Source organism: Macaca fascicularis, chromosome 20 (assembly GCF_037993035.2).
Source record: "Macaca fascicularis isolate 582-1 chromosome 20, T2T-MFA8v1.1".
Classification (NCBI taxonomy): Eukaryota; Metazoa; Chordata; class Mammalia; order Primates; family Cercopithecidae; genus Macaca; species Macaca fascicularis.
In genome coordinates, this window is record NC_088394.1 from 70,965,062 (window position 1) to 70,992,317 (window position 27,256).

General features: G+C 44.3%; 1 protein-coding gene across 9 annotated transcripts; it reads left to right on the forward strand.

Moving 5' to 3' along the window:
- The first annotated feature begins 225 nt into the window (after positions 1–225).
- On the forward strand, positions 226–27,256 carry ZFP1 (ZFP1 zinc finger protein). 9 transcript variants are annotated; one of them, XM_074027628.1, is made up of 5 exons: positions 226–345; positions 602–961; positions 5,273–5,330; positions 21,748–21,874; positions 24,798–27,256. In XM_074027628.1, exons 3-5 carry the CDS (start codon positions 5,316–5,318, stop codon positions 25,877–25,879), a joined length of 1,224 nt encoding a protein of 407 aa, XP_073883729.1. In that variant the 5' UTR covers positions 226–345; positions 602–961; positions 5,273–5,315; the 3' UTR covers positions 25,880–27,256. The 9 variants fall into 9 exon arrangements, with proteins under 9 accessions (XP_073883729.1, XP_045237599.2, XP_065393623.1 ...); XM_045381664.3 differs by having other exon boundaries at positions 602–781; XM_065537551.2 differs by lacking the exon at positions 602–961 and having other exon boundaries at positions 226–364.

A 27,256-nucleotide genomic window follows, 5' to 3' on the forward strand; every position in this document is an offset into this window, starting at 1 on the left:
TTAATTGTAATTCGCGACCCACTCTAGGAAAAAAGAAAACAGTGCAGGCCACGAGATTTTTTGGTAGGCTCATCAGACTCTTCCTGAGAGTTCCTAAAGCCACGGCCCCGGAGACTTGTGGGAAATGTAGTCCCGAACGTGGATGGACCACCCCTCCGAGGACCCTGGGAACGGCGCGCGCCCCGGTATCTGCGCATGTGTAGTGCTGCGAGCGCGCCGGTGGCCGCCCTTCCCCCACCACCAGCCGCGAGTGGGTGACAGAGCCCCCGTCTCCGCGCGTCTTCGCCGCCCCGCGCCGTGACCCGCTGTGGCACTGGGCCACGAGTGGAGACTGCGCCCCTCCAGGTACGAGAGGGCCTTCCAGGTAGCTCCGCGCGGCCTGGGGCCGAGGGGAAGGAGATGAGGGATGGGCTCGTGCCCGCGCAGGGTGGGAGCCCAAACTTCGGCGACTCATAGGCGGCGGTGACCTTCAAGGCGGCGTCCGGGGTTGCCTGGCGCCCTCCTCCGAGCGGGGCCGGCGGGGCAGGCCTCGCCGAACGTTCAGGGGCGGGGACGGCTGCGGGAGGGCGGCTGCCAGGCTTCGCCTTCTTCTCTTTGTCAGGAGATGCGCCTCAGACGGGCGGCGAGGGGCTCGGGCCGCGCGCGAGCGAGTCCGGAAGCTCCGGCGGGCGCGCGCGGGGCGAGGCCCCAGCGGGGCGTGGTGGGGGCGTGGTCTGACACACCTGGCCACGCCCCAATGCCCGGAGCCTCGCGTGTGGAGGAAGGACTGGAGCCTGAGCAGGTGCTGATGGTGGAGAACCGTGATCCCTTTGTCAGAGGGTCTTCAGTGAGGTGTCCCACTGATACTTGCATCCACCCCGTGACTTCCAGCGTTATCATCTCCGTCGCTACCCCAGGAACACGGGAGGCTCAGAAGGGGAAAGTGATTTCCCTAAGGTCTCACAACCCAGGGGTACTTTATGTGAGCAGCAGATATTTTTTCTTTTATCTTTTGGTTTTACTCGCTGGTAGATTTTGCCATGTACACGTTTGGAATTTCTCTCGGGTGGAATTTACAGTTCTTTCCGTTTGGGGCACCGAAAGTCTTCACCACTTTGAAATACGAAAGTTTTCCCATGATTCTGGTACAGTCATGCTCTGCATAACAGTGTTTCTGTCAACGAGGGACCTCATGTAAAATGGTAGTCCCATGTGATTGTAACACTGTATTTTTTTATTGTACCGTTTCTTTCTTCTTAGTTTTTTCTTTTTTTTTTCTTTTCTTTTTTGAGACGGAGTCTCACTCTGTCGCCCAGGCTGGAGTGCAGTGGCGCGATCTCGGCTCACTGCAAGCTCCGCCTCCCGGGTTCAAGCAGTTCTCTGCCTCAGCCTCCCAAGTAGCTGGGATTACAGGCCTGAGCCACCACGCCTGGCCAGAAACAATTTATTGATGTAACTGTTCCTCTAAATACTGCTTTAGCTACATCACTTAAATTTTTTTTTTTTTTTTTTTTTTTTTGAGACGGAGTCTCGCTGTGTCTCCCAGGCTGGAGTGCAGTGGCGGGATCTCGGCTCACTGCAAGCTCCGCCTCCCGGGTTCACGCCATTCTCCCGCCTCAGCCTCCCAAGTAGCTGAGACTACAGGCGCCTGCCACCACGCCCGGCTAGTTTTTTGTATTTTTAGTAGAGACGGGGTTTCACCATGTTAGCCAGGATAGTCTCGATCTCCTGACCTCGTGATCCACGCGCCTCGGCCTCCCAAAGTGCTGGGATTACAGGCTTGAGCCACCGTGCCCGGCCTCAAATTTTTATATCTTGTATTTTTATTTATTTATTTTTTTTGAGACAGAGTCTCACTCGGTCACCCAGGATGGAGTACAGTGGCACTCACTCAGCTCACTGAAACTTCTGCCTCCCAGGTTCAAGCAGTCCTCCTGGCTGGGATTACAGGTGCCCGCCACCACACCTGGCTTATTTTTCTATTCTTAGTAGAGACGGGGTTTCACCATGTTGGCCAGGCTGGTCTCGAACCCTTGACCTCAAGTGATTCTCCTACCTTGGCTTCCCAAAGTGCTGGGATTACACATATGAACCACTGTGCCCAGCCTTTATGTTGTGTTTTCATTACCATTCAATTCTAATTTTTTTACCTTACCTTGTGACTTCATTTTTTACCCTTTAGTTATTTAGATTGTATTGCTTAATTTCCAAGTCTTTGGAGATTTTCCAGATCTTTTTATATTATTGATTTATAGTTTAATTCTGATTTGGTCAGAATACTGTGTTACAAATTTCAGTTATTTTAAATTTGTTGTGATTTGTTTTTGTATTTTTGTCTCATTTTGTTTTAGTAGAGACAGGGTTTTGCCATGCTGGCCAGGCTAGTCTCAAACTCCTGGTCTCCAGTGATCCCCTGGCCTTGGCCTCCCAAAGTGCTTTACAGGCAGAAGCCACTGCACCAGGCCTGCTGTAGTTTGTTTTAAGGTCGAGGATGTGATTATCTCCCTGGGTAACTGTTTCATGCATATTTGAATAAATATTGGGCTGTTGATGGTAGACTCTTCCTTGATTGATTGATTGAGACAGGGTCTGTCTCTGTTGCCCAAGCTGGAGTGCAGTAGTTCAGTCACAACTCTGCAACCTCAAACCTTTTCCCTCAGCCTCCCAAGTAGCTAGGACTCCAGGTGTGCGCCCTGATCCTTTTGCCTCAGCCTCCCTAGTAGCTAGGACTCAAGGTAGGAGCCACCACACTCGGCTAATTTTCTGTATTTTTTGTAGAGACGAGGTTCTGCCGTGTTGCCCAGGCTGGTCTCAAACCCCTGGGCTCAAGCAGTCCACTCACCTTTGCCTCCTAAAAGTGCTGGGACTACAGACATGAGCTACCATGCCTGACCCTCTTTTTTCATTCTTTTTTTTTTTTTTTTTTTTTGAGACGGAGTCTCCCTTTGTCGCCCAGGCTGGAATGCAGTGGCACCATCTTGGCTCACTGCAAGCTCCGCCTCCTGGGTTCACGCCATTCTCCTGCCTCAACCTCCGAGTAGCTGGGACTACAGGCACGCACCACCTCGCCCGGCTAATTTTTTGTATTTTTAGTAGAGACGGGGTTTCACCATGTTAGCCAGGATGGTCTCGATCTCCTGACCTCGTGATCCGCCTGCCTCGGCCTCCCAAAGTGCTGGGATTACAGGTGTGAGCCACTGCGCCCAGCTTTTTTCATTCTTTTATCTTTTTTTTTTTTTTAATTTCCTGACTTCTACAACTGATCATCCTTTTACTTTGAATGTAGCTATGTCTTTATATTTAAAACAAATTGCTTATAGACAGCATATGGTTTGGTCTTTTTTTTATATAATTTGACCTCTGTTATTTAATTGGTGTGTTCATACCAATTATTGATATAGTTGTATTACAATATACCATCTTGCTGTTGTTTTTCTGTTTTTCTCATTTGGTCTTTGTTTCTGTTTTCCTTTTTTCTGTCTACTTTTGGCTTAAGTGGGTCTTTTTTATAATTACATTTTATCTCCAGTGTTGTCTTACTGTGTATTTGTAAACATTTAACAAAGTTTTTGGTTGTTGCTCTCAAGTTTAGTGGAACTTTAAAGATATCATACTGTTTTATGTCAGTATACTTGCAGCATTATACTCCCAATGTCACCCTCCCGTCTTTTTTGTTATCGTTGTCATACATTTTACAGCATATTGACATATGCTGTAAACCCACAAAACTTTGCTACTATTCTTGCTTTAGATAATCTTTCACAGTGATTAAAAGCAAGAAAAAGTATCTATTATGTTTATCCTTATTTTAACCATTCTCAAGAGATTTTCATTTGTGTAGATTCAGGTTTTTAATATCATATTTCTTCTATTTAAATAACTTGATTAAACATTTCTTCTAGTACAGGTCTACTGATAATAAATTTGTTTGCTATGTTTTTGTTGTTTGAAAAAGGTTTTTGACTTCAGTATCATTTTTGAAAGATTTTTTGCTGAGTATAGAATTCTAAGTTAATAGTTTTTGCTTTAGTTGCTTTTTTGTTGTTGTTAAAGCACTTTAAGGATGTCACTACTTTATTTTCTGGCTTAGTTTCTGATAGGAAGGTGGCTATGATTCATTATCTTGATTTTTCTATATGTAATATGTCTTTTTTCCTCTGGCTACTTTGAAGATTTTAACTTTGGTTTTCAGTTGTTTGGATACGATGTGTCCATGTGTTTTTGTTTGAGTTTAGTTTTTGGTATTTTCTCTGTTTGGATAAATTATCTGAGTTTCTTGGACCTGTAGTTTGATATTATTATTTTTGGAAAATTCTTGTGCATTATGTCTTCAAATACTTCTTTTCTCCTTTTGGAATTTCAATTACATGTTTATTAGACCATTTGGTATTGTCTCACAGCCCTCAGATGCTCTATCCTTTTATTTTTTTCTTCCATTTCTCTTTGTATTTCAGTTTGGGTAATTTATTCTGACCTATCTTCACTTTTACTGAAACTTTTCTTAGCTCCTTTGTCTACTAACGAGCCTGCTGAAAGATCATCTCTGTTACTGTACTTTTCTTTTATTTATTTATTTATTTATTTTTGAGACGGAGTCTTGCTCTGTCGCCCAGGCTGGAGTGCAGTCGCTGGATCTCAGCTCACTGCAAGCTCCGCCTCCCGGGTTCACGCCATTCTCCTGCCTCAGCCTCCCGAGTAGCTGGGACTACAGGTGCCCACCACCGCGCCCGGCTAATTTTTTGTTTTTTTTAGTAGAGACGGGGTTTCACCGTGTTAGCCAGGATGGTCTCGATCTCCTGACCTCGTGATCCGCCCGTCTCGGCCTCCCAAAGTGCTGGGATTACAGGCTTGAGCCACCGCGCCCGGCTGTTACTGTACTTTTCTTTCTCAGCATTTCCATTTGATTTTTTTCTTGAAGTTTCCATCTCTGCTGAAATTCCCTATTTGTTTATTCATGTTGTCCACCTTTTCTAGTAAAGCCTTTAGTATATGAATCATAGTTGTGTTAAATTCCCTGTTTGATAATTTCAGCAGTTGAGGGTTCTACTGATCGTTTTGCCTCTTTTGATAGTGGATTATCTTAGTCTTGCCTTTATGGGTGTCTGATAATGTTAGATTGAAGATAGGTGCAGTAAGTATGACATTTTCTGCCCCTTCTGAAGAGGCAGAGGGACTATCCCAGGAGGTGGTATGTTCCCAGGTGGTCTCTAGGGATTTCTAAACAAGTCACTCTAGGAGTTGTAAGGCAGGTCAGACCTTTAATAACAATGCCTTTCTTTTTCGTCTATTCCAGTTTCGCCTTCATAGTTCTCTGCCTCTCCCAAAAACTGCAGAAAATGAACAAATCCCAGGTGAGTTGTTTGTTTATTCCCCATTTTGCTTTTCAGTGCATTTAAGGAAGTTTATAAGGATCCAGAAAATGAAATAGAAAAGTATGAATAAGACACAAGGGAAACACAGTAAGAATAACTGATCAATACCAGCAGCCAAAAAGTAAATTGAGTTAATTAAATGTCTTGCATTGGTTATGAATACTAGTTCTTTGGTTCTGTACATTAGGTCTGAATGCATTTTATGGACCTTCATGTAGATGGTGTTTTGGACAGCACCCCCAAAAACAGCCAACTTTGAAACGGTTATCACTTTATCTATGGTGGTTTCATATAACATTCCTCAGTGCAAGTGCAGAAGATTACTGTATGTATTTGGTTTTTCCAGTCAGATTAGCCTAATGCCAGAGAATGCAGTAAATATGTGGGTTTGTATTTAAATCCCCCCACCCCAAGCAGGTGCCACTGTCATTACTTTCTTGTGTAACTATCCAGAGCTTATTTGTACATATTTACACAAGTACAAATAAAAGCACAAACATAAGATAGCATGTTAATCATACTTTTCTGTTTCTATGCGTTCTGTTTGAATAGATTTCATTTTTTTTAGAGCAGTTTTGGGTTTACAGAAAAATTGAATGGGGAGTGCAGTGTGTTCTCATATACCCCCTCATTCCCAACCCCTACCCCCAGTTTCATTTATTATTAATATATGTATTAATGTGTATATTGTTACAGTTGATGAGCCAATATTGATATGTTAAAGACTGTAGTTGGCCGGGCGCGGTGGCTCAAGCCTGTAATCCCAGCACTTTGGGAGGCCGAGACGGGCGGATCCCGAGGTCAGGAGATCGAGACCATCCCAACATGGGCTAACATCGTGAAACCCCGTCTCCACTAAAAAATACAAAAAACTAGCCGGGCGAGGTGGCGGGCGCCTGTAGTCCCAGCTACTCGGGATGCTGAGGCAGGAGAATGGTGTGAACCCGGGAGGCGGAGCTTGCAGTAAGCTGAGATCCGGCCACTGCACTCCAGCCTGGGCGACAGAGCGAGACTCCGTCTCAAAAGAAAAAAAAAAAGACTGTAGTTTACAGTAGGGATCACTCTTCATATGCATTCTGTGTATTTTGACCAATATATAATGACACGTATCCATCACTATGACATCATACAGAATAGGTTCACTGCCCTGAAAATCCCCTGTGCTCTGCCTTTGCACCCCTCCCTCTGTCTCCCTAAGTCCCTAACACCCACTGATCTTTCTACTGTCTCATCTCCCTAGTTGTGTCTTTTCTAGAATGTCATGTAGTTGGATTCATGCAGTAGGTAGCCTTTTCAGATTGTTTTCCTTCACTTAGAAATATACATTTAAGGTTCCTCCAAGATGGAGAACATCCTGGCTAACACCGTGAAACCCCGTCTCTACTAAAAAAAAAATACAAAAAAATTAGCCAGGAGTGGTGGCAGGCGCCTGTAGTCCCAGCTACTTGGGAGGCTGAGGCAGGAGAATAGGTGAACCCAGGAGGCGGAGCTTGCAGTGAGCCAAGATAGTGCCACTGCACTCCAGCCTGGGTGACAGAGTGAGACGCTGTCTCAAAAGAAAAAAAAAAAAGTCTTTTCTTGGCTTGATAGCTCATGTCTTCTTAGTACCGAATATGTCTTGTTGTGATGTACCATGGTTTATTTATCCATTCACATGTTGAAGGAACCCATAAACTTAGTGGCTTCCAGGTTTTGGCAATTATAAAGAAAGCTGTTGTAAACATCTGTGTGCAGGTTTTTTGGGGGCATGTTTTCAACTCATTTGGATAAATACTAAGGCCCCTGGATCATATACTAAGAATATAATTAATTTTGGCCCGGCGCGGTGGCTCAAGCCTGTAATCCCAGCACTTTGGGAGGCCGAGACGGGCGGATCACGAGGTCAGGAGATTGAGACCATCCTGGCTAACACAGTGAAACCCCGTCTCTACTAAAAAAATACAAAAAAAAAACTAGCCGGGCGAGGTGGCGGCGCCTGTGGTCCCAGCTACTTGGGAGGCTGAGGCAGGAGAATGGCGTAAACCCGGGAGGCGGAGCTTGCAGTGAGCTGAGATTGGTCACTGCACTCCAGCCTGGGCGACAGAGCAAGACTCCGCCTCAAAAAAAAAAAAAAATATATATATATATATATAATTAATTTTGTAAGAAACTGTGAAACTCCCATGTGGCTGTACCATTTTCCATTCCCAACAGCAATAAATGAGAGTTTCTGTGACTCCACATCCTCACCAGCATTTTGTGTTGTCAGTGTTCTGGATTTTAGCCGCTTTATTTATTTATGTATTTATTTAATTTAATTTTTTTTTTTTGATACGGAGTCTTGCTGTGTCACACAGGCTGGAGTCTAGTGGCACAATCTTGGCTCAGTGCAACCTCCACTTCCCGGGTTCAAGTGATTCTCCTGCCTCAGCAGTAGCTGGGATTACAGGTGTGCACCACCATGCCTGGCTAATTTTTGTATTTTTAGGAGAGATGGGGTTTTACCATGTTGGCCAGGCTGGTTTCGAACTCCTGGGCTCAAGTGATCCACCCGCCTTGGCCTCCCAAAATGCTGGGATTACAAGCATGAGCCACTGTGCCTGGTTATGGTTTGTGTTTCAATCTCTTAATTATGTGATTTGATTTTGTTTTGTTTTTGAGACAGGGTCTTGCTCTGTCACCTAAGCAGGAGTGCAGTGGTGTGAACGACTCACTGCAGCCTCGACTTCCTGGACTCAAGCAGTCCTCCCACCTAAACCCCTGCAAGTAGCTGGGACTACAGGCACATGCCGCCATGCTCAGCTAATTTTTTGTATTTTTTTGTACAGATGGAGTTTCGCCCTGTAGCTCAGGCTTGTCTACAACTCCTGAGCTCAAGCAATCCATGCCCACCTCAGTCTCCCAAAGTGCTGGCATTACAGGTGTGAGCCACCGTGCCTAGCCCAATTCTGTGTTTTTTAAATCACTCAGTAACGTATCTTTGAAGTATTTCCATATCAGAGCATAGAGAGTTTACTCATTCTTTTTTTCCCCTAATCAATTGTGTAACACATATACAGAATAGTATATTAAAACATAACACTTTTTATATGTGTTATAACAACATGTATAACAAATATATATCCATTAAAGAATAATAATAAAATGGGTGCCCGTGTATGCACCCAAGTTAAGAAATAGAACATTATCTGTTCTTATGAGAAATTTTCTGATTGAATCCACCTAGTAGATAGCCACTATCTTGATATTTTTCTTATTAGTTCCCTTGCTTTCCTTAGAGACTTTGCCACTTAGATATATTCTTTTTTTTTTTTTTTGAGAGACAGAGTCTTGCTCTTTCGCCCAGGCTGGGGTGCAGTGGCCGGATCTCAGCTCACTGCAAGCTCCGCCTCCCGGTTTCACGCCATTCTCCTGCCTCAGCCTCCCGAGTAGCTGGGACTACAGGCGCCCGCCACCTCACCCAGCTAGTTTTTTGTATTTTTTAGTAGAGACGGGGTTTCACCGTGTTAGCCAGGATGGTCTCGATCTCCTGACCTCGGGATCCGCCCGTCTCGGCCTCCCAAAGTGCTGGGATTACAGGCTTGAGCCACCGCATCCAGCCAACGCCACTTAGATATATTCTTAATCTAATATTCAGTTGATAACCTATAACTGGAATTAATATCACTTATATATAGTCTTAATATAAAATTTAGTTAATAAACTATAACTGGAATTAATATTGCCTTGGTTTGTTTGCATAATCTTTTGTCTGATTGGTGGAGGTTTTTTTTTCCTTTCAGACGTGAGATCTAAAAGATGCAACTGTGGGCCCTTTGCCAAGACTTAGATTATCATTTATTTTTAAATTACACTAGCTAGTGTTAGCTAAGAAGAAGTGAAAGCGCTCATGTATTGCTGGAGGTAGTATAGAATGATACAGCCTTACTGGGAGCAATGTGGCAACACCAAGCAAATTTAGCAGTGCAAAGCAACTGTGTCTAGAAATTTGGCTACTGTTGGGGCCAGGCATGGTGGCTCATGCCTGTAATCCTAGCACTTTGGGAGGCCGAGATTGGTGGATCACTTGAGGTCAGGAGATCGAGACCAACCTGGCCAACATGGCGAAACCCTGTCTTCACTGAAAATACAAAAAAAATTAGCTGGGCGTGGTAGCATGCGCATGTAATCCCAGCTAGTCCGGAGGCTAAAGCAAGAGAATCACTTGAACCCAGGAGGCAGAGGTTGCAGTGAGCTGAGATCATGCTGCTGCACTCCAGCCTGGGCATCAGAGTGAGACTCTGTCTCAGAGAAAAAAAAAAAAAAGAAAGAAAGAAATTTTGCTACTGTTGGACAAAGGCTCCCAGGAGAAGATAAGCTGAGTTGAATTTCCAGGTATAGCCTGGCTTTGACTTTCCTGAGAGTTTACAGAAGTCCTGTTTGGGGAAGTCATTGGCAAGATCATGAGAAGCAGAGGGCTCAACACAGTTGGGCCATGTGACTGGGTCAGAGTGTAGACCAGGTATTGAAGTTTTGGTGGGAATATAATTAGAGGGAGTGGGATGCTGTGCGGTTTCTGCATCTTGGTTCACTGGTGAATGGCCACCTCGCAGGAGTAGATTAAAGCAGCACACTTCTGTGACATGAAATGAGTGTTCTCATCTGATCCAAGGCAGTCTGGTGTGGAGGGGAAAGACAGATGCCGTCAGAACATGTTCGCGATCAGCCAAACCAAGTACAGATAAGAATCTGGGCCAGGCTTACCCAGGCATTCTGCTCTCAGGTTAATAAGAAGTTGGTACAGTGGCCGCAGGTATCTTGTTGATGACAACCCTCAAAATGCCAGCTTTTGAATCACTGTGTTCCAATCTTTACTACAAGCAATGTGGTGATAGTAGAGAATCAATGCTATTCTGCCATCTCCCATTCCGCCATCTCCTTCCTACTCCTCCTAGGGATTTCCTTCTGGTCTCTCGTGGTGATCTTTTGTCTGCCGCCTCTCTTTTTTGGATTACTGTTGTTTTATTGAAGTACATGCTTCTGTAGCTTCTTGAGAAAGGGTTTGTGAGAGGCACAGTTTTTAGGATGAATTTCCGAAAATGTCTTTTTTTTTTGAGACAGTCTCACTCTGTCTTCCAGGCTGGAGTGCAGTGGCACAATCTCGGCTCACTGCAACCTCTGCCACCGGGTTCAAGCGATTCTCCCCTGCCTCAGCCTCCTGAGTAGCTGGGATTACAGGTGTGTGCCACCACATCTGGTTAATTTTTGTATTTTTGGTAGAGATGGGATTTTGCCCTGTTGGCCAAGCTGGTCTTGAACTCCTGGCCTCAAGTGATAGGCCCTCCTCAGCATCCCAAAATGCTGGGATTACAGGTGAGAGCCACTGCACCTGGCCCTCATTCTGTTCTGGTATTTGATTGATAGCTAGGTATGAATGTGGATTTGCCCATTCATCTCTTTAGTTCTGTCAGTTTTTGCTTGATATAATTTGAAGCTTTGTTAGTCATTGCATATATGGTTATGGATGTGTGCACACATAAGATTCTGTCTTCCTGATGGATTTATCCTTTTATCATTTTGGAATTCCCCTCTTTAACCCTGATAATACTCCTTTTCTGGTATAAATAAAGCCATACCTACGTCTTTTTTTTTTTTTTTTAGGACCAGATCTGGCTCTGGTACCTAGGCTTGAGTGAAGTGGCTTAATGTTGACTCACTGCAGCCTTAAACTCCTGGGCTCAAGTGATCCTACCAGTAGTTGGAACTACAGGCGTGTACCACTATGCCCAGGGAATTTTTGTATTTTTCTTTTTGGTAGAAATGGGATCTTGCCAGGTTGCCCAGGCTGGTGTCAAACCCCTAGGCTCATGGGATCTCCCTACCTCAGCCTCCCAAAGTGCTGGGATTACAAATGTGTACCACTGTGCCTGGCCCATACCTACTTTTTTAATGATTAGTGTTATGGTATTTTTGCTTCAACCTATTTATGTTCATGTATTTATAGTATATTTCCCCTAAATAGCATGTAGTTTGGTCATGGTTTTGATCCAGCCTGTTTCTTTTTCCTTTTTTTGAGACAGGGTCTTCCTCTGTTGCCCAGGCTAGAACTTAGTGGCATGAACACAGCTCACAGCAGCCTCAACTTCCTTGATCCAGCCTATTTCTGTCTATTTTTTTTTTTTTCTTTTTGAGACAGGATCTCTCTTTCTCACCCAGCTGCTGTGCTGGAGTGAAGTGGTGTGATCTTGGCTCATTGAAGCCTCAACCTCCTGAGCTCAAGCACTTCCCCCACATCAGCCTCCTGAGTAGCTGGGACTACAGGCCTGTGCCAGTTAATTTTTATTTTTTAATTTTTTTGTAGTGTTGAGATCTTGCCTCCCAAAGGGCTGGGATTATACGTGTGAGCTACCATGCCTGGTCTATTTCTGTCTTTTAATTGATTTATTATTTTATTTGTGATTTATTTTTTTATAGGCATGGGTGAGTTTAAGTCTGTCATTTTGCTATTTATTTTTAGTTGTCCTGTGTGTTCCTATTTTCCCTTTTATCTTAAGTGGTTGCTGTAGAGATTACAGCTTATAATCTTTACTGAGCACCTCTATAATATTTTGCATAGTACTTTACAGGTCGTCTGAAGTGTTTATGGGTTAACTAATATATTGGTACTCTCTGCATCTGCCTCTTTTGGGTTGTTTATCTCTTGATTGTTTTTGTCTTGTCTTTTTTTTTTTTTTTTTTTTTTTGAGGCAGGGTCTTGCTCTAGGGGCTTGCCCAGGCTGGAGTGCAGTGTCTTGATTTCCATTCACTGCAACCTCTGCCTCCCGGGCTCAAGTGATCCTCCCACTTCGGCCTCCTTAATAGCTGGGACTACAGGCACATGCCATCATGCCCAGCTAATTTTTGTGTTTTTTGTAGACATGGAATTTTTCTGTGTTGTCCAGGTGGGTCTCGAACTCCTGGGCTCAAGCAATCTACCCACCTTAGCCCCCCAACCTGCTGGGATTTCAGGTATGCACTGCATGCCTGGCCTCATTGTTTTTGTTTGCTTGCTTTCTTTTTCTTTCTTTTTTTCTTTTTCTTTTTTAACAGGGTCTTGGTTACCCCCAGGCTGGAGTACAGTGACACGCTCACAGTTCTCAGTAGCCGTGACCTCCTGAGCTCAAGCAACCCTCCCACCCCAGCCTCTTGAGGAGCTGGGTCCACAGACATGTGCCACTATGCCCAGCTAATTTTTGTACTTTTTTTAGATGGGGTTTTGGTATGTTGCCCAAGCTGGTCTCAAACTCCTAGGCTCAAGCAGTCCACCTGTCTCAGCCTCCCAAAGTGCTGGGATTACAGTCATGAACCACTACACCTGGCCCTGGTTTTGCTTTTTCACATGTCTAGCAGTTTTGTTTGTACGCTGGATATGTTGAATGATACATAGCTCCTTCTAAAAAATGTTAGGTTTTGTCTGCCAGATAGCTAAATTATTGGCAGATGATTCTGATCCCGTTGGGGCATGTTTTAAGATTTGCAGGTGTGGGTCTGTCAGTTTGGTCATACTCTTTTCTCCTAGGGTATGGTTCATCCTTCTAGGGCATGGCTTTTCTGGCATCTCAACTGTTTGCCAGGATCTCTATCTTGCTGGATTCAGACTGTCCTAGCTCCTCAGCACTATGCAACCTCTGATATCTCTACTCAGCTTTCAGTCTCCCAGTCATTGCCACTAGTTCTCTTGGAGGCCTGTCTTCCCCCTACACATATTAGGAACTAGCCAAAGATCTGAGGTGAATCTTTATACAGAATGTTAAGGCTTCTTCTCTATGTCTTTCTTAGCTCCATCACCCTGTGTCTTAATCCATTTTTTGCTGCCATGGCAGAATACTTGCGACCAGGTAATTTGTAAAGAACAGAAATTTATTTTCACGGCTGGACAAGGTGGCTCATGCCTGTGATCTCAGCACTCTGAGATGCCAAGGTGGGTGGATCATTTGAGGGCAGGAGTTTGAGACCAGTCTGGCCAACATGGCAAAACCCCATCTGTACTAAAAATACAAAAATTAGGCAAGTGTGGTGGCGCTTGCCTGTAACCCCAGCTACTTGGGTGACTGAGGCACGAGAATCACTTGAACCTGGAAGGTGGAGGCTACAGTGAGCTGAGATCACGCCACTGCATTCCAGATTGGGTGACAAAGCGAGACTTTGTCTCAAAAAAAAAAAAGTAAGAAATTTATTTTGTCACAGTTCAGGAAGCTGAGAGTCCAAGATCAAGGTGCCGGTGAAGGCCTGGTCTGTTTTTCCAAGATGGCACTTTAAATGCTGCATCCTTCAGAGGGGAGGAGTGCTGTGTCCTTGCATGGCAGAAAGCAAAAGGGCAAAAAAGGAGATGAACTCCTTTCATCAAGCCCCTTTAGAAGGGCACCTGACCCCATTCACAAGGGGAGGAGCCTCCATGACCCAGTCACCTCCCAAAGGCCACACTTCCCAATACTTAATTGGGGATTAAGTTTCAACATGAATTTTTAGAGGGGACAGAAATACTCAAACCATAGCCCTGCCCCTAGATCCTAGTTGCTTTACAGACCCAAACACCAGTTTGTGTTTTTTTTTTAATTTATTTAATTAATTTTTGAGATAGAGTCTCGCTCTGTCACCCAGGCTGGGGTACAGTGGCATGATCTTGGCTCACTGCCACCTCCATCTTCTGGGTTCAAGAGATTCTCCTGCCTCAGCCTCCCGAGTAGCTGGCACTACAGGCACGTGCTACCACGCCTGGCTAATTTTTGTATTTTTAGTAGAGACAGGGTTTCTCCATGTTGGCCAGTCTGATCTCGAACTCCTGGCCGCAAGTGATCTCCGTGCCTCGGCCTCTCAAAGTGCTGGGATTACAGGCATGCGCCACCGCACCCGGCCAACGACACTCACTTCTGCTTGGGCTTTGTTTTTCTGTGCCATGGTTCAGCATCATTGTGAATGCGTGGCTCTCCTCTCCTCGTATATGCCTTTTGGTAATTGTAGCCCTACAGTGATTGCTCTTCTGTGCTTGCAAGTAATTATTTTATTTTGTCCAGTTTTTATGGTTTGCCTCTCTGATAATTTTGAAAATACTGCTTTCCGGCATAGTCAAGAGTTCTGAAGGCTTTCAATCTACTTACTTGTAACCTGTTCTCTCCTGAAACTCACAGGCTTTTGTCTTTGCAGCCAGTGTTCTGAGATTTCCTTAGGAATTTTTTTCTTCCGTTTTACGTGGTAGATTATAAGATTTATTTCACGGAAATACAAATAAAGCATAGTAGTTTTATGAAAAAAATTATTATATATATGTGTATATATATACATTTTTTTTTTTTTTTTCCCGAGACGGAGTCTTACTCTGTCACCCAGGCTGGAGTGCAGTGACACAATCTCGGCTCACTGCAGCCTCTGCCTCCCGGGTTCAAGCGATTCCCCTGCCTCAGCCTCCCAAGTAGCTGGGATTACAAGTGCCCGCTACTGTGCCCGGCTAATTTTTGTATTTTTAGTAGAGACGGGGTTTCCCCATGTTGGCCAGGCTGGTCTCAAACTCCTGACCTCATGTGATCCACCCGCCTCGGCCTCCCAAAATGCTGGGATTACAGGCGTGAGCCACAGCGCCCAGCCAAAATATTTTTATGTATTAAAACAGTTGAAAGTAACTTCATGGCCGGGCGCAGTGGCTCAAGCCTGTAATCCCAGCACTTTGGGAGGCTGAGACGGGCGGATCATGAGGTCAGGAGATCGAGACCATCCTGGCTAACACGGTGAAACCCTGTCTCTACTAAAAAATACAAAAAGCTAGCCAGGCGAGGTGGCGGGCGCCTGTAGTCCCAGCTACTCCGGAGGCTGAGACAGGAGAATGGTGTGAACCCGGGAGGCGGAGCTTGCAGTGAGCTGAGATCCGGCCACTGCACTCCATCCAGCCCAGGTGACAGAGCGAGACTCCGTCTCAAAAACAAAAAAACAAAAAAAGAAACTTCACTATGGTTCAACTTTTGAGACAGAGTCTCACTTTGTCACCCAGGCTGGAGTGCGGTGGTGTAATCTCAGCTCACTGCAGCCTGGAACTCCTTGGCTCAAGCAGTCCTCCCACCTCAGCCCCTCATGTAGCTGGGACTACAGGTGTGCACCATCATGCCTGGCTAAGTTTTTGTATTTTTTTTTTAGAGATGGGATCTTGCCCTGTTGCCCAGGCTGGTCTTGAACTCCTTACCTTAAGTGACCCACCTGCCTTGGCTCCAAAGTGCTAGGATTACAGGCATGAGCCACTGCATCCGGCCCAAGTGTAGGTCAACTTAATTATCCGCCTGTTTTGCTATCTAGTCAGTGCTTAACATTTTGACATGTTTCCATGTATTGTGTATGTTGAAGTTTTTTTTAAATATAATTTCAACTTATTTCAGATTTGGGGGTACATGTGCAGATTTGTTACATAGATATTTTTCACGATGCTGACGTTTGGGATATGATTGATCCTGTCATCGAGTAGTGAGGATAGTACCCAATAGTTTTTGCTTTGTCCCCCTCCCTTCTCTAGCAGTAGACCCCAGTGTCTCTTGTTACCATCTTTATGTCCGTGAGTACCCAGAGTTTAGCTCCCACTTATGAGGATATGCACTGTTTGGATTTCTGTTTGTGTTAATTCACTTGGGATAATGTCCTCTATCTGCATCCATGTTGCTGCAAAGGATATGATTTCATTCTTTTATATGGATGGGTTTTTAAATTTATATTACTTGTATTATATTACATTTTAAATGTGTTAAAATGTAATTTTTTTGTTTGGTTGGTTTTGTTTTCTTTGAGACAATCTCGCTCTGTCATCCAGGCTGGAGTGCAGTTGCATGATCTTGGCTCACTGCAACCTCTACCTCCTGGGTTCAAGAGATTCTTCTGCCTCAGCCTCCCGAGTAGCTGGGATTACAGGCACCCGCCACCATGCCTGGCTAATTTTTGTGTTTTTAGTAGAGACAGAGTTTCACCATGTTGGCCAGACTGGTCTTGAACTCCTGACGTAATGATGCGCCTTCCTTGGCCTCCTAAAGTGTTGGGATTACAGGCATGAGCCATTGCGTCCGGCCAATGTTTTTTATACTACAAAATTCATACATTAATTTTGTCCCTTACTGTCTCTGTCATATGAGGATGTGCCCTCCCCAGCATGCTGCTTTTTTTTTTTTTTTTTTTTTTTTTAGTAGAGTCTTGCTCTGTTGCCCAGGCTAGAGTGTAGTAGTGTAGTGGCGTGATCTCGCTCACTGCAACCTTTGCCTCCCGGGTTCAAGCAATTCTCCTGCCTCAGCCTCCTGAGTAGCTGAGACTACAGGTGCCCACCACTATGCCTGGCTAATTTTTGTATTTTTAGTAGAGACTGGGTTTCACCATGTTGACCAAGCTGGTCTCGAACTCCTAACCTCAGGTGATCCACCTGCCTTGGCCTCCCAAAGTGCTGGGATTACAGGTGTGGCCACTGCACCTAGCCTTTTTTTTTGAGACAGGGTATTGCTGTGTCTCCAGGGCTGAAGTACAGTGGCATGATCACGGCTCACTGCAGCCTTGACCTCCCAGGCCCAAGCTGTCCTCCTACCTGAACCTCCTGTGTAGCTGGGACTACAGGTGTTCACCACCACGTCCAGCTAGGTGTTTTGTTGTTGTGGAGACAGGGTCTCGCCATGTTGCCCAGGGTGGTCTCAAACTCCTGGGCTCAAGCAGTCCTCCTGCCTCATCCTCCCAAAGTGCTGGGATTACAGGCATGAACCACAGCACCAGCACTGTTCATGTCACCTCAACTCAACCCTAACATTTTGACCATTAAAGTCAGTCTTTCCATCTTAGAGATAACCAGTATGTTTTGTGTGGGTGTACCCATGCCCTTTGTTAAATCACTTTTTTTTTTTTTTTTTTTTTTTTTTTTTTTTTTTTTTTGAGACGGAGTCTCGCTGTGTCTCCCAGGCTGGAGTGCAGTGGCGTGATCTCGGCTCACTGCAAGCTCCGCCTCCCGGGTTCACGCCATTCTCCCGCCTCAGCCTCCCAAGTAGCTGGGACTACAGGCGCCCGCCACCACGCCCGGCTAGTTTTTTGTATTTTTAGTAGAGACGGGGTTTCACCATGTTAGCCAGGATAGTCTCGATCTCCTGACCTCGTGATCCACCCGCCTCGGCCTCCCAAAGTGCTGGGATTACAGGCTTGAGCCACCGCGCCCGGCCTAAATCACTTTTATATTGCATGAACAGGATTATATAGAATTTTGGGTCATATTATGTGCGTTTTTTGGAATTTTAATTATTGATGTTCCTTTGACAGCTTTCAGTGCCTTTTGTTTTTAGGCTTTGTTACTTTGTTTATATTTTAGCTAGATCATTGAAGTTTGTGGTGTTTTTAAAGTTTGCCTCTTGTAAAAATTATATATGTTTTTTTTTTTTTTTTTTTTTTTTTTTTTTTTTGAGACGGAGTCTTGCTCTGTCGCCCAGGCTGGGGTGCAGTGGCCGGATCTCAGCTCACTGCAAGCTCCGCCTCCCAGGTTTACGCCATTCTCCTACCTCAGCCTCCTGAGTAGCTGGGACTACAGGCGCCCGCCAACCCGCCTGGCTAGTTTTTTTGCATTTTTTAGTAGAGACGGGGTTTCACCGTGTTAGCGAGGATGGTCTCGATCTCCTGACCTTGTGATCCGCCCGTCTCGGCCTCCCAAAGTGCTGGGATTACAGGCTTGAGCCACCGCGCCCGGCCAAAAATTATATATAAGTTTTTAAACCCTGAAGGTCTTAGTCTTTTAGCAGAAATTTATCCCATTTTATTTTGATTACTGATTTTATCTCCTTTTCCTTCTCTGCTTGTCATATTTCTACCCTTTAAAGGTTTACGTTACTTTTTCAGTATTTACCTATTTTAAACAAAAGTTAATCAGAATTTTTCTTCCAAACATGGTACTTCTTCCTGCCCCAATGTCTTTAAGTTGATGACATGCGAAAATTAGTTTAATACTTCGTTCCCCATTCCATATTTGTATACTTTTAATATGTTTTACTGGTTTGCTATTGCTTTTTTTGCACATTCAACTGATTCTTGCTAGGCTTAATTTTGGTTTTGGTACATCTTTTAATAGTAGTAATAATGCCTAATACTTGACATCTGTTGTGTACTAGTCATCATTCTAGACTCTACATCAGGGGGTGTCAAACTCTGGCCAGTTGTCCAAATGGGCTGCTGCCTTGTTTTTGTATGACCCACAAGCTAAGAATGGTTTTTTTTAATTTTTTGAGACAGAGTCTTGCTCTGTCACCCAGCCTGGAGTGCAGTGACGCAATCTCTGCTCACTGCAAGCTCCGCCTCTCGGGTTCACACCATTCTCCTGCCTCAGCCTCCCAAGTAGCCGGGACTACAGGTGCCCACCACCACTCCTGGCTAATTTTTTGTATTTTTAGTGGTAACAGGTTTCACCTTGTTAGCCAGGATGGTCTCAAACTCCTGACCTTGTGATCTGCCTGCCTCGGCCTCCTAAAGTGCTGGGATTACAGGCATAAACCACTGCGCCTGGCCAAGAATGGTTTTTAATTTTAGTGGTTGGGGGGGAATATCAAGAGTATTTTGTGCTGTGAAAATGATTTGAAACAAAAATGATAGATCAAGTTGTTTTTTTTTTTTTTTTTTTTTTTGAGGTGGAGTTTCACTTGTTGCCCAGGATGGAGTGTAATGGCACCATCTCAGCTCACCGCAGCCTCCACCTCCCGGGTTCAAGCGATTCTTCTGCCTCAGCCTCCCAAGTAGCTGGGATTACAGGCATAAGCTACTATGGCCGACTAATTTTGTATTTTTAGTAGAGATGGGGTTTCTCCATGTTGGTCAGGCTGGTCTTGATCTCCTGACCTCAAGTGATCCACCCACCTCGGCTTCCCAAAGTGCTGGGATTACAGGCATGAGCCACCACGCCCAGCCTCCATAAATCAAGTTTTGTTGGAACACAGCCATGCCTATTTGTTGACGTGTTGCCTGTGCCTGTTTATTTTTCTGTTTTTGTTTTCTTTTTTGAGATGGAGTCTTGCTCTGTCGCCCAGGCTAGTGTGCAGTGGCGAGATCTCAGCTCACTGCAAGCTCCACCACCTGGGTTCATGCCATTCTCCTGCCTCAGCCTCCCGAGTAGCTGGGACTACAGGCACCCGCCACAATGCCCGGCTAATTTTTTGTAATTTTACTAGAGACGGGGTTTCACCGTGTTAGCCGGGATGGCCTTGATCTCCTGACTTCATGATCCGCCCGTCTCGGCCTCCCAAAGTGCAGGGATTACATGCATGAGCCACCGTGCCCAGCCGCCTGTGCTTCTTTTTATGGTATGACGGCCAAGTCGGTTTGTTTTAGCAGAGACTACGTGTAGCCTGAAAAAAAAATCAAATAGTCACTTGACCCTTTGTAGAAAAAGTTTGTCAACCAACTCATTCTAGATATTTTCAGCACTTTGAAGATTTGTCTTCTGACTTCCATTGTTTTTTTTTTTTTTTTTTTTTTTTTTTTTGAGACGGAGTCTCGCTCTGTCACCCAGGCTGGAATGCAGTGGCCGGATCTCAGCTCACTGCAAGCTCCGCCTCCCGGGTTTACGCCATTCTCCTGCCTCAGCCTCCCGAGTAGCTGGGACTACAGGCGCCCGCCACCTTGCCCGGCTAGTTTTTTTGTTTTTGTATTTTTCAGTAGAGACGGGGTTTCACCGTGTTAGCCAGGATGGTCTCGATCTCCTGACCTCGTGATCCGCCCGTCTCGGCCTCCCAAAGTGCTGGGATTACAGGCTTGAGCCACCGTGCCCGGCCTGACTTCCATTGTCTATGTTGAGAAATCAGCTGTCAAGTTTTTTGTACCTCTGAAGACAATACCTCTTTTTTTCCTCTGGATTTTTTTCTGAGACAGTCTTGCTCTGTCACCCAGGCTCAAGTGCAGCAGGGATTACAGGCGCCCGCCACCACGCCCGGCTAATTTTTATATTTTTAGTAGAAACGGGGTTTCACCATCTTGGCCCTGAACGCCTGACCTTGTGACCCACCCACCTTGGCTTCCCAAAGTGCTGGGATTACAGGCCTGAGCCTGGCCACCTCTGGGGTTTTAAAATCAGTTTTGTTATACTCTGAGTGGGTTTTTTGGTTTTTTGTTTTGTTTGTACTTATTGTACTTGGGGTTGGTGGTTTTAAAACTAGAGCCTGTTGTGAGGTGTGCTGGAAAATTCTCAGCTATTCTCTCGTCAAATATTGTTTTGACTGCATTTTGCCCCTCCTCTTGGGACTCCCGCTGCAAGTATATTAGACCTTCTCAGCTCGTCCCATGTATCTTTTAGGCTCCTTAATGTACCTTTTGCATTTCAGTCTAGATATTTACTGACATTTTTTGACTAATCATTTCAGCTGTGTCTGGCCTGTTAAATTCAATCATAAATTTTTAAAAAAATTTTTGTACAATTTTTATGGCTTGAATAGGGGGATGGGGGGACAGAGATCCTTACTTGTACCTGATATTTTATAGTTGGAAGTTGATTTTCTGCCTTTAAGTAGTCAAAGTTTTAACTCTTTAACATCGATATCACAGAAATAATGCCTATGTGAGCTTTATTAAAAGCACACTGGTAACACTGAATACCTAATGTGCTTGTCTCACAGTACACATCTTGAGAGCAGAAACAGTGGTGCAGTCTTGGCTCACTGCAGTTTCTGCCTCCGCCCACCATGTAGCTGGGACTACAGGCATGCGCCACCACGCCCAGCTAAATTTCTTTTAGTAAAGATGGGATTTCACCATGTTGACCAGGCTGGTCTCAAACTCCTGACCTCAAGTGATCCACCCCCCCCCCGCCCCCGCCACGCCCAGCCTCCCAAAGTGCTGGGATTACAGGTGTGAGCCACCATGCCTGGCCAACAGTGTTTTATTAATCTGAGACACCTATCAAATATGACAGTGGCAGAGATAATGGGAATCTGAATAAATCTCAACTATTTATAAAAATATATTTTGGGCTGGGCGCGGTGGCTCAAGCCTGTAATCCCAGCACTTTGGGAGGCCGAGACGGGCGGATCCCGAGGTCAGGAGATCGAGACCATCCTGGTTAATACGGTGAAACCCCATCTCTACTAAAAAGTACAAAAAACTAGCCGGGCGAAGTGGCAGGCGCCTGTAGTCCCAGCTACTTGGGAGGCTGAGGCAGGAGAATGGCGTGAACCCGGGAGGCGGAGCTTGCAGTGAGCTGAGATCTGGCCACTGCACTCCAGCCTGGGCCACAGAGCGAGACTCCGTCTCAAAAAAATAAATAAATAAATAAAAATATATTTTGGAAGATATGAAAAAAACGGTGAACAAGATGTATCGTTGGTGTAAATATATAAATTTTCATGGTGAATGACTTACAAAGTTTTCATCTATCCTTTCTGTATCACCAAATGATCATCTTAGGATGAATAACAATATGCTGTTTTAGGGATCAGTTTCATTCACGGATGTGACTGTGGACTTTACCCAGGAGGAATGGGAACAACTGGACCCCTCTCAGAGGATCCTATACATGGATGTGATGCTGGAGAATTATAGCAACTTACTTTCAGTGGGTAAGGATGGTTTTCAGGTACAGCTCACCGTTTTCCTAGAAGTATTTATGTCCTGTCTCAGTGAACAGAAATGAGCTTCTGAATTACTAAATGTTTTTGGCCTAAGTCTTCAGGTGTTAAACCTGAGAGATCTTGCAGCCTTTAAAGCTCTGTCTCTCCTTTCCTTCAAGGCTTCTGAAGTCCGAGCAGTTATGAGCTATGTCCCATTAGTAAACTGCTGTCAAGCCATAGGCAATTTTCAAGTTGGAGCAACAAGAAGAGTTTTGGGTAGCATAGAGTTGTCAACTCAGAACGTTTTAGGGGAATATGACAGGAGAAAGAGAGAAGCAGAAGCCAGTGGAATTAGTATCCAGGAGATTATGAGCAGCTCAGTACCTTTGAAATACTTTTTAGGAATCTGTTTTTCGAGTCCCTAACCCTTAAATATAGCTGAGGAGACATGACCTGTACCTTAAGTCTCTGAATCATACCTCCAAATGTCCGTCTCCCCTGCTTACCTTTTTTTTCCTGTTTAACCTTAGATATTTGCCTTTCACACTTGAACCCTGGTACTTTCCCAACAAGTCTTAAACTTTTGTTGTAACTAGTTGCTCTTTCAGTAGCATTCTTGTTTTGCCAGAATGGTAACATTTGTATTTTAGCTCTTAGGAATCGGTGTGGTGGCCTTAAGATAGGTTTTTCAGTGTGAGAGTGACAGTGTTGTCCTGGAAAAAATGGCAGCAGGATCACAGTAACATAACCAGTAATAACGTAAGATGACGGTCTAGGTTGTTGCTGGGTAATTTTAAATTGATTATAGCTTTTTAGATGTAGGGGTACATGGGTATATTCTGTGATGCTGAGGTTTGGGTTTGATTGATCCTGACACCTAGATCGTGAGCATGGTACCCATTAGCTTTTCAACCCTTGCCTCCCTTTCTCACCAGCCATTCTGTCTACTATTGCCATCTTTATGTCCATGAGTACCCAGTGTTTAGCTCCCATTTGTGAGCCTCCATGTTGCTGAAAAGGACAGGATTTCATTTTTTATGGCTGCGTAGTGTTGTATCTTGTACATGTACCGTTCTTTTCCAGTCCACCATTAATGGGCACCTAGGCTGATTCCATGTCTTTGCTATTGTGCATAGTGCTGTGATGAACCTACAAGTGGGCATGTGTCTTTTTGGTAGAATCTTTTTTTTTTGAGACAGGTCTCATTCTGTCACCCAGGCTAGGGTTCAATGGTGATATCATGGCGCACTGTAGCCTCCACCTCCTGGGCTCAAGTAATCTTCCCACCTCAGCCTCGAGTATCTGGGACCACAGAGGCCCTGTTAATTTTTACTTTTGTAGAACAAGTACTGTAGATCCTGACCTCAGGCCAGGCGTGGTGGCTCCTGCTTGTAATCCTAGCATTTTGGAAGGCCGAGGCAGGAGGTTCATCAGAGGTCAGTTCAATACAAGCACCAACAACATGCAACCCCATCTCTACTAAAAATATAAAATAAGCCGGGCATGGTGGCGTGTGCCTGTAATCCCACCTACTTGGGAGGTGGAGGTTGTAGTGAGTGGAGATCACACCAATTGTACTCCAGCCTGGGCAAGAGAGAGAGACCCCCATCTCAAAAAACAGTAAGAACTCCTGACCTCAAGTGATCCTCCTGCCTTGGCCTCCCAAAGTGCTGGGATTACAGGCATGAGCCGCTGTGCCTGGCCAAATGATTTTTAATGGGATTGCTGGGTGAAGAGGTAGTTTTGAATTATTTGAGAAATCTTTAGACTGTTTTCCACAGTGGCTGAACTAATTTAAATTCCCACCAACAGTGTGTCTTAGCCTTGCCTGTATCTGTTTGTTTGACTTCTTAATAATGAACCTGGGTAACTTGATCCTTAAGATTCTGAACACATTAAAAGTAGGCTGGGCACGGTGGCTCATGCCTGTCATGTTGAGGGGATCCTTTGAGCCCAGGAGGTCAAGGCGCAGTGAGCTATGATTGTGCCACTGCACTCCTGCCTAGGCAACAGAGGGAGACCCTATCTCAAAATAAATAGGAATGGAAGAAAAGTAGGATATGATAGTGAAAACATGTTCACTCTCCCAACAACTTCAGTAGGAAAAAAAGCAATAAAACCAGCAGCCGTCAACGATCCTGTTGTAAGTTTTGTATTTTTCTTAGAGAATGAGTTTCTAGGTTTTACCATTTGCAAGATTCTTACTTTGAGATTTGGAGCTCTGCTGTATGGCTGTCACTGCAAACCTAATGAGAAGTGCTGCTTTCTGGAAATCATTTTGGTAAAGATGAACAGAAGAGAAAAAGGTGAAAAAGCTTAGAACCATGCCGACTGGTGCTGGTTCTACCATAGTAGTCTGAGTTTAGCAAATAATACTCTTGCTCCAGATCTGCGTAGGTATTTTCCCTTAATTCCCTCATCTACTTACTTTTTCCGTCTCTGTGCTAACTGCAGTGTCCTCAAGAATACTATAAATCTCCATCCCTGGAATTGCCAGCCTTCTCATATTATTTGTGTTCTGTTTTCTGTCTTATTTCACCTTCTCTGCCCACTTTAAGGTCGTTTTGTCATCTGGCATTGCTACTTGTATTGATTTTGGTTTTGTTTTTTAACCACGTGGGAATTTAGCATAATCACTGGGAATTTGAAATTCTTGTCCTCTGTGATAATTAGGACATAACAAGATTTTCTATACTAAACATCACATGTGTTTTTCAGTATCTCTGCAATCCAGTATGCGTTCCAAATCTTGCTATTATCTTTCTCTTTCAAAGTTTGAAAGGAAACATTTGCGCTGGGAATTTTTTAATATTGGGAGACTGGGTCCCAAACTAAAGAGTCTGCCCTGTGATTGAACACTTGTGAAGACTTCGCATGTGTAACATGACAGCAGAGGCGTTGACAAGGTTCTTTTCATTGTGCTCTATCCTAGAAGTGTGGAAGGCTGATGACCAGATGGAGAGAGACCACAGAAACCCAGATGAGCAGACAAGGCAATTTTTAATTCTTAAGAACCAAACCCCAGTTGAGGAAAGAGGTGATCTCTTTGGAAAAGCACTTAATCTGAACACAGATTTTGTTTCTTTAAGACAAGTACCCTATAAATATGACTTATATGAAAAAACTTTGAAATATAATTCAGACTTGCTTAATAGTAATAGAAGCCATGCAGGAAAGCAAACTGATGAGTGTAATGAATTTGGAAAAGCACTTCTCTACCTGAAGCAAGAGAAAACCCACGCTGGAGTACAATATTCTGAATACAATAAAAATGGAAAAGCCCTCAGCCATAAAGCAGCCATTTTTAAACATCAGAAAATAAAAAACTTGGTTCAACCTTTCATTTGTACTTACTGTGACAAGGCTTTCTCCTTTAAGTCACTCCTCATTAGTCATAAGAGAATACATACTGGAGAAAAACCATATGAATGTAATGTATGTAAGAAAACCTTCTCCCATAAGGCCAACCTCATCAAACATCAGAGAATTCACACTGGGGAGAAACCCTTTGAGTGTCCGGAATGTGGAAAAGCTTTTACCCACCAGTCAAACCTCATTGTACACCAGAGAGCACATATGGAGAAGAAGCCCTATGAGTGCAGTGAATGTGGAAAGACGTTTGCCCAAAAGTTTGAACTCACCACACACCAGAGAATTCATACAGGAGAGAGACCCTATGAGTGTAACGAATGTGCAAAAACCTTCTTCAAGAAGTCAAACCTTATCATACATCAGAAGATTCACACGGGGGAGAAACGGTATGAGTGCAGTGAATGTGGAAAATCCTTCATCCAGAACTCACAACTCATTATCCACATGAGAACTCATACAGGAGAGAAACCCTATGAATGTACTGAATGCGGCAAAACTTTCAGCCAGAGGTCAACTCTTAGATTACACTTGCGAATCCACACAGGAGAGAAACCATACGAGTGTTCTGAATGTGGGAAGGCCTTTAGCAGGAAGTCCCGACTCAGTGTCCATCAGAGAGTTCATGTCGGGGATAAACCCTGAAACTCCAGCCAGGTTGTACTGTGGAAAACTCCTGCCAGAACTCTTCAAGCGGGTGAGAAGCCTCATGACAGTTTTGAGGGAACATGGGAATTCATACTGAGATGCAATCTCTCAACTCAAAAATGTATTAAAAATAGGATCCCATGAGAACATTATACTGGAAGTTACATGTGATACCCAGCTAAAGAATACGTATCAGAACATATCCAGTTGTAAATAGCCATACCCAGTTGTACTACAATGAGCTTTTAAAAATCTTGAATGAATTGAGTATTCTAGACAGCAGCATAAGAGATATACAAACAGTATCCTATGAATTTAGTGGTTTTATGTGGATATGCCACAAAACACAAGTGGTATGTTTTAGATCTGCACATATGAATTTAGCATAATCACTGGGAATTTGAAATTCTTGTCCTCTGTGATAATTAGGACATAACAAGATTTTCTATACTAAACATCACATGTGTTTTTCAGTATCTCTGCAATCCAGTATGCATTCCAAATGAGATTGCATTCCAAATGAAATGTGTAACAGATTTAAAGTAGCATGGAACCTACGTCTTTCCCTACTGCTTGCTGGCATATATAAGTTGGTATGAACATTGTTTTTGAGCTGCCTCTTACGAAACAGAAGACAGTGTTGAAGTTTTCCCTGCTTCTCGTTTGCTGAAGATTTTCTAGAAGCACTATTTATACAAATATGCAAATGTGAAATAATTGATCTATAGCGTGAAGCAGGCAGACATGAGTTGTACTACTCAGTATGCACCACAGAATAAGAGTTTGCCATGTAAAGACAATATCCCCATTCATCATGCTCTTATTTTCCAGTGGGATATTTGCATACAAATGCATGTCTATTACCAAAATATTGTGTAACACAGACAGAAACTACCTGTTGTCTTTCCTTGTTTCCCTTAATATTTCATGAATTGTCTAGCAAAAATGGTAGGATGCTTCTATAGTTCACAAATGTTACATTTCAGAGACCTTAGAGGAAACATTATTTTAAGTAACGGTCAACTGTTTCATTGCTTTTTAAATTTTTCATGTATATAACACCCCTTTAGAAATGATTTTTTGCCGGGCGCGGTGGCTCACGCCTGTAATCCCAGCACTTTGGGAGGCCGAGGCGGGCGGATCACAAGGTCAGGAGATCGAGACCACGGTGAAACCTCGTCTCTACTAAAAATACAAAAAATTAGCCGGGCGCGGTTGTGGGCGCCTGTAGTCCCAGCTACTCGGGAGGCTGAGGCAGGAGAATGGCGGGAACCCGGGAGGCAGAGCTTGCAGTGAGCCGAGATCGCGCCACTGCACTCCAGCCTGGGCGACAGAGCAAGACTCCGTCTCAAAAAAAAAAAAAAAAAAAAGAAA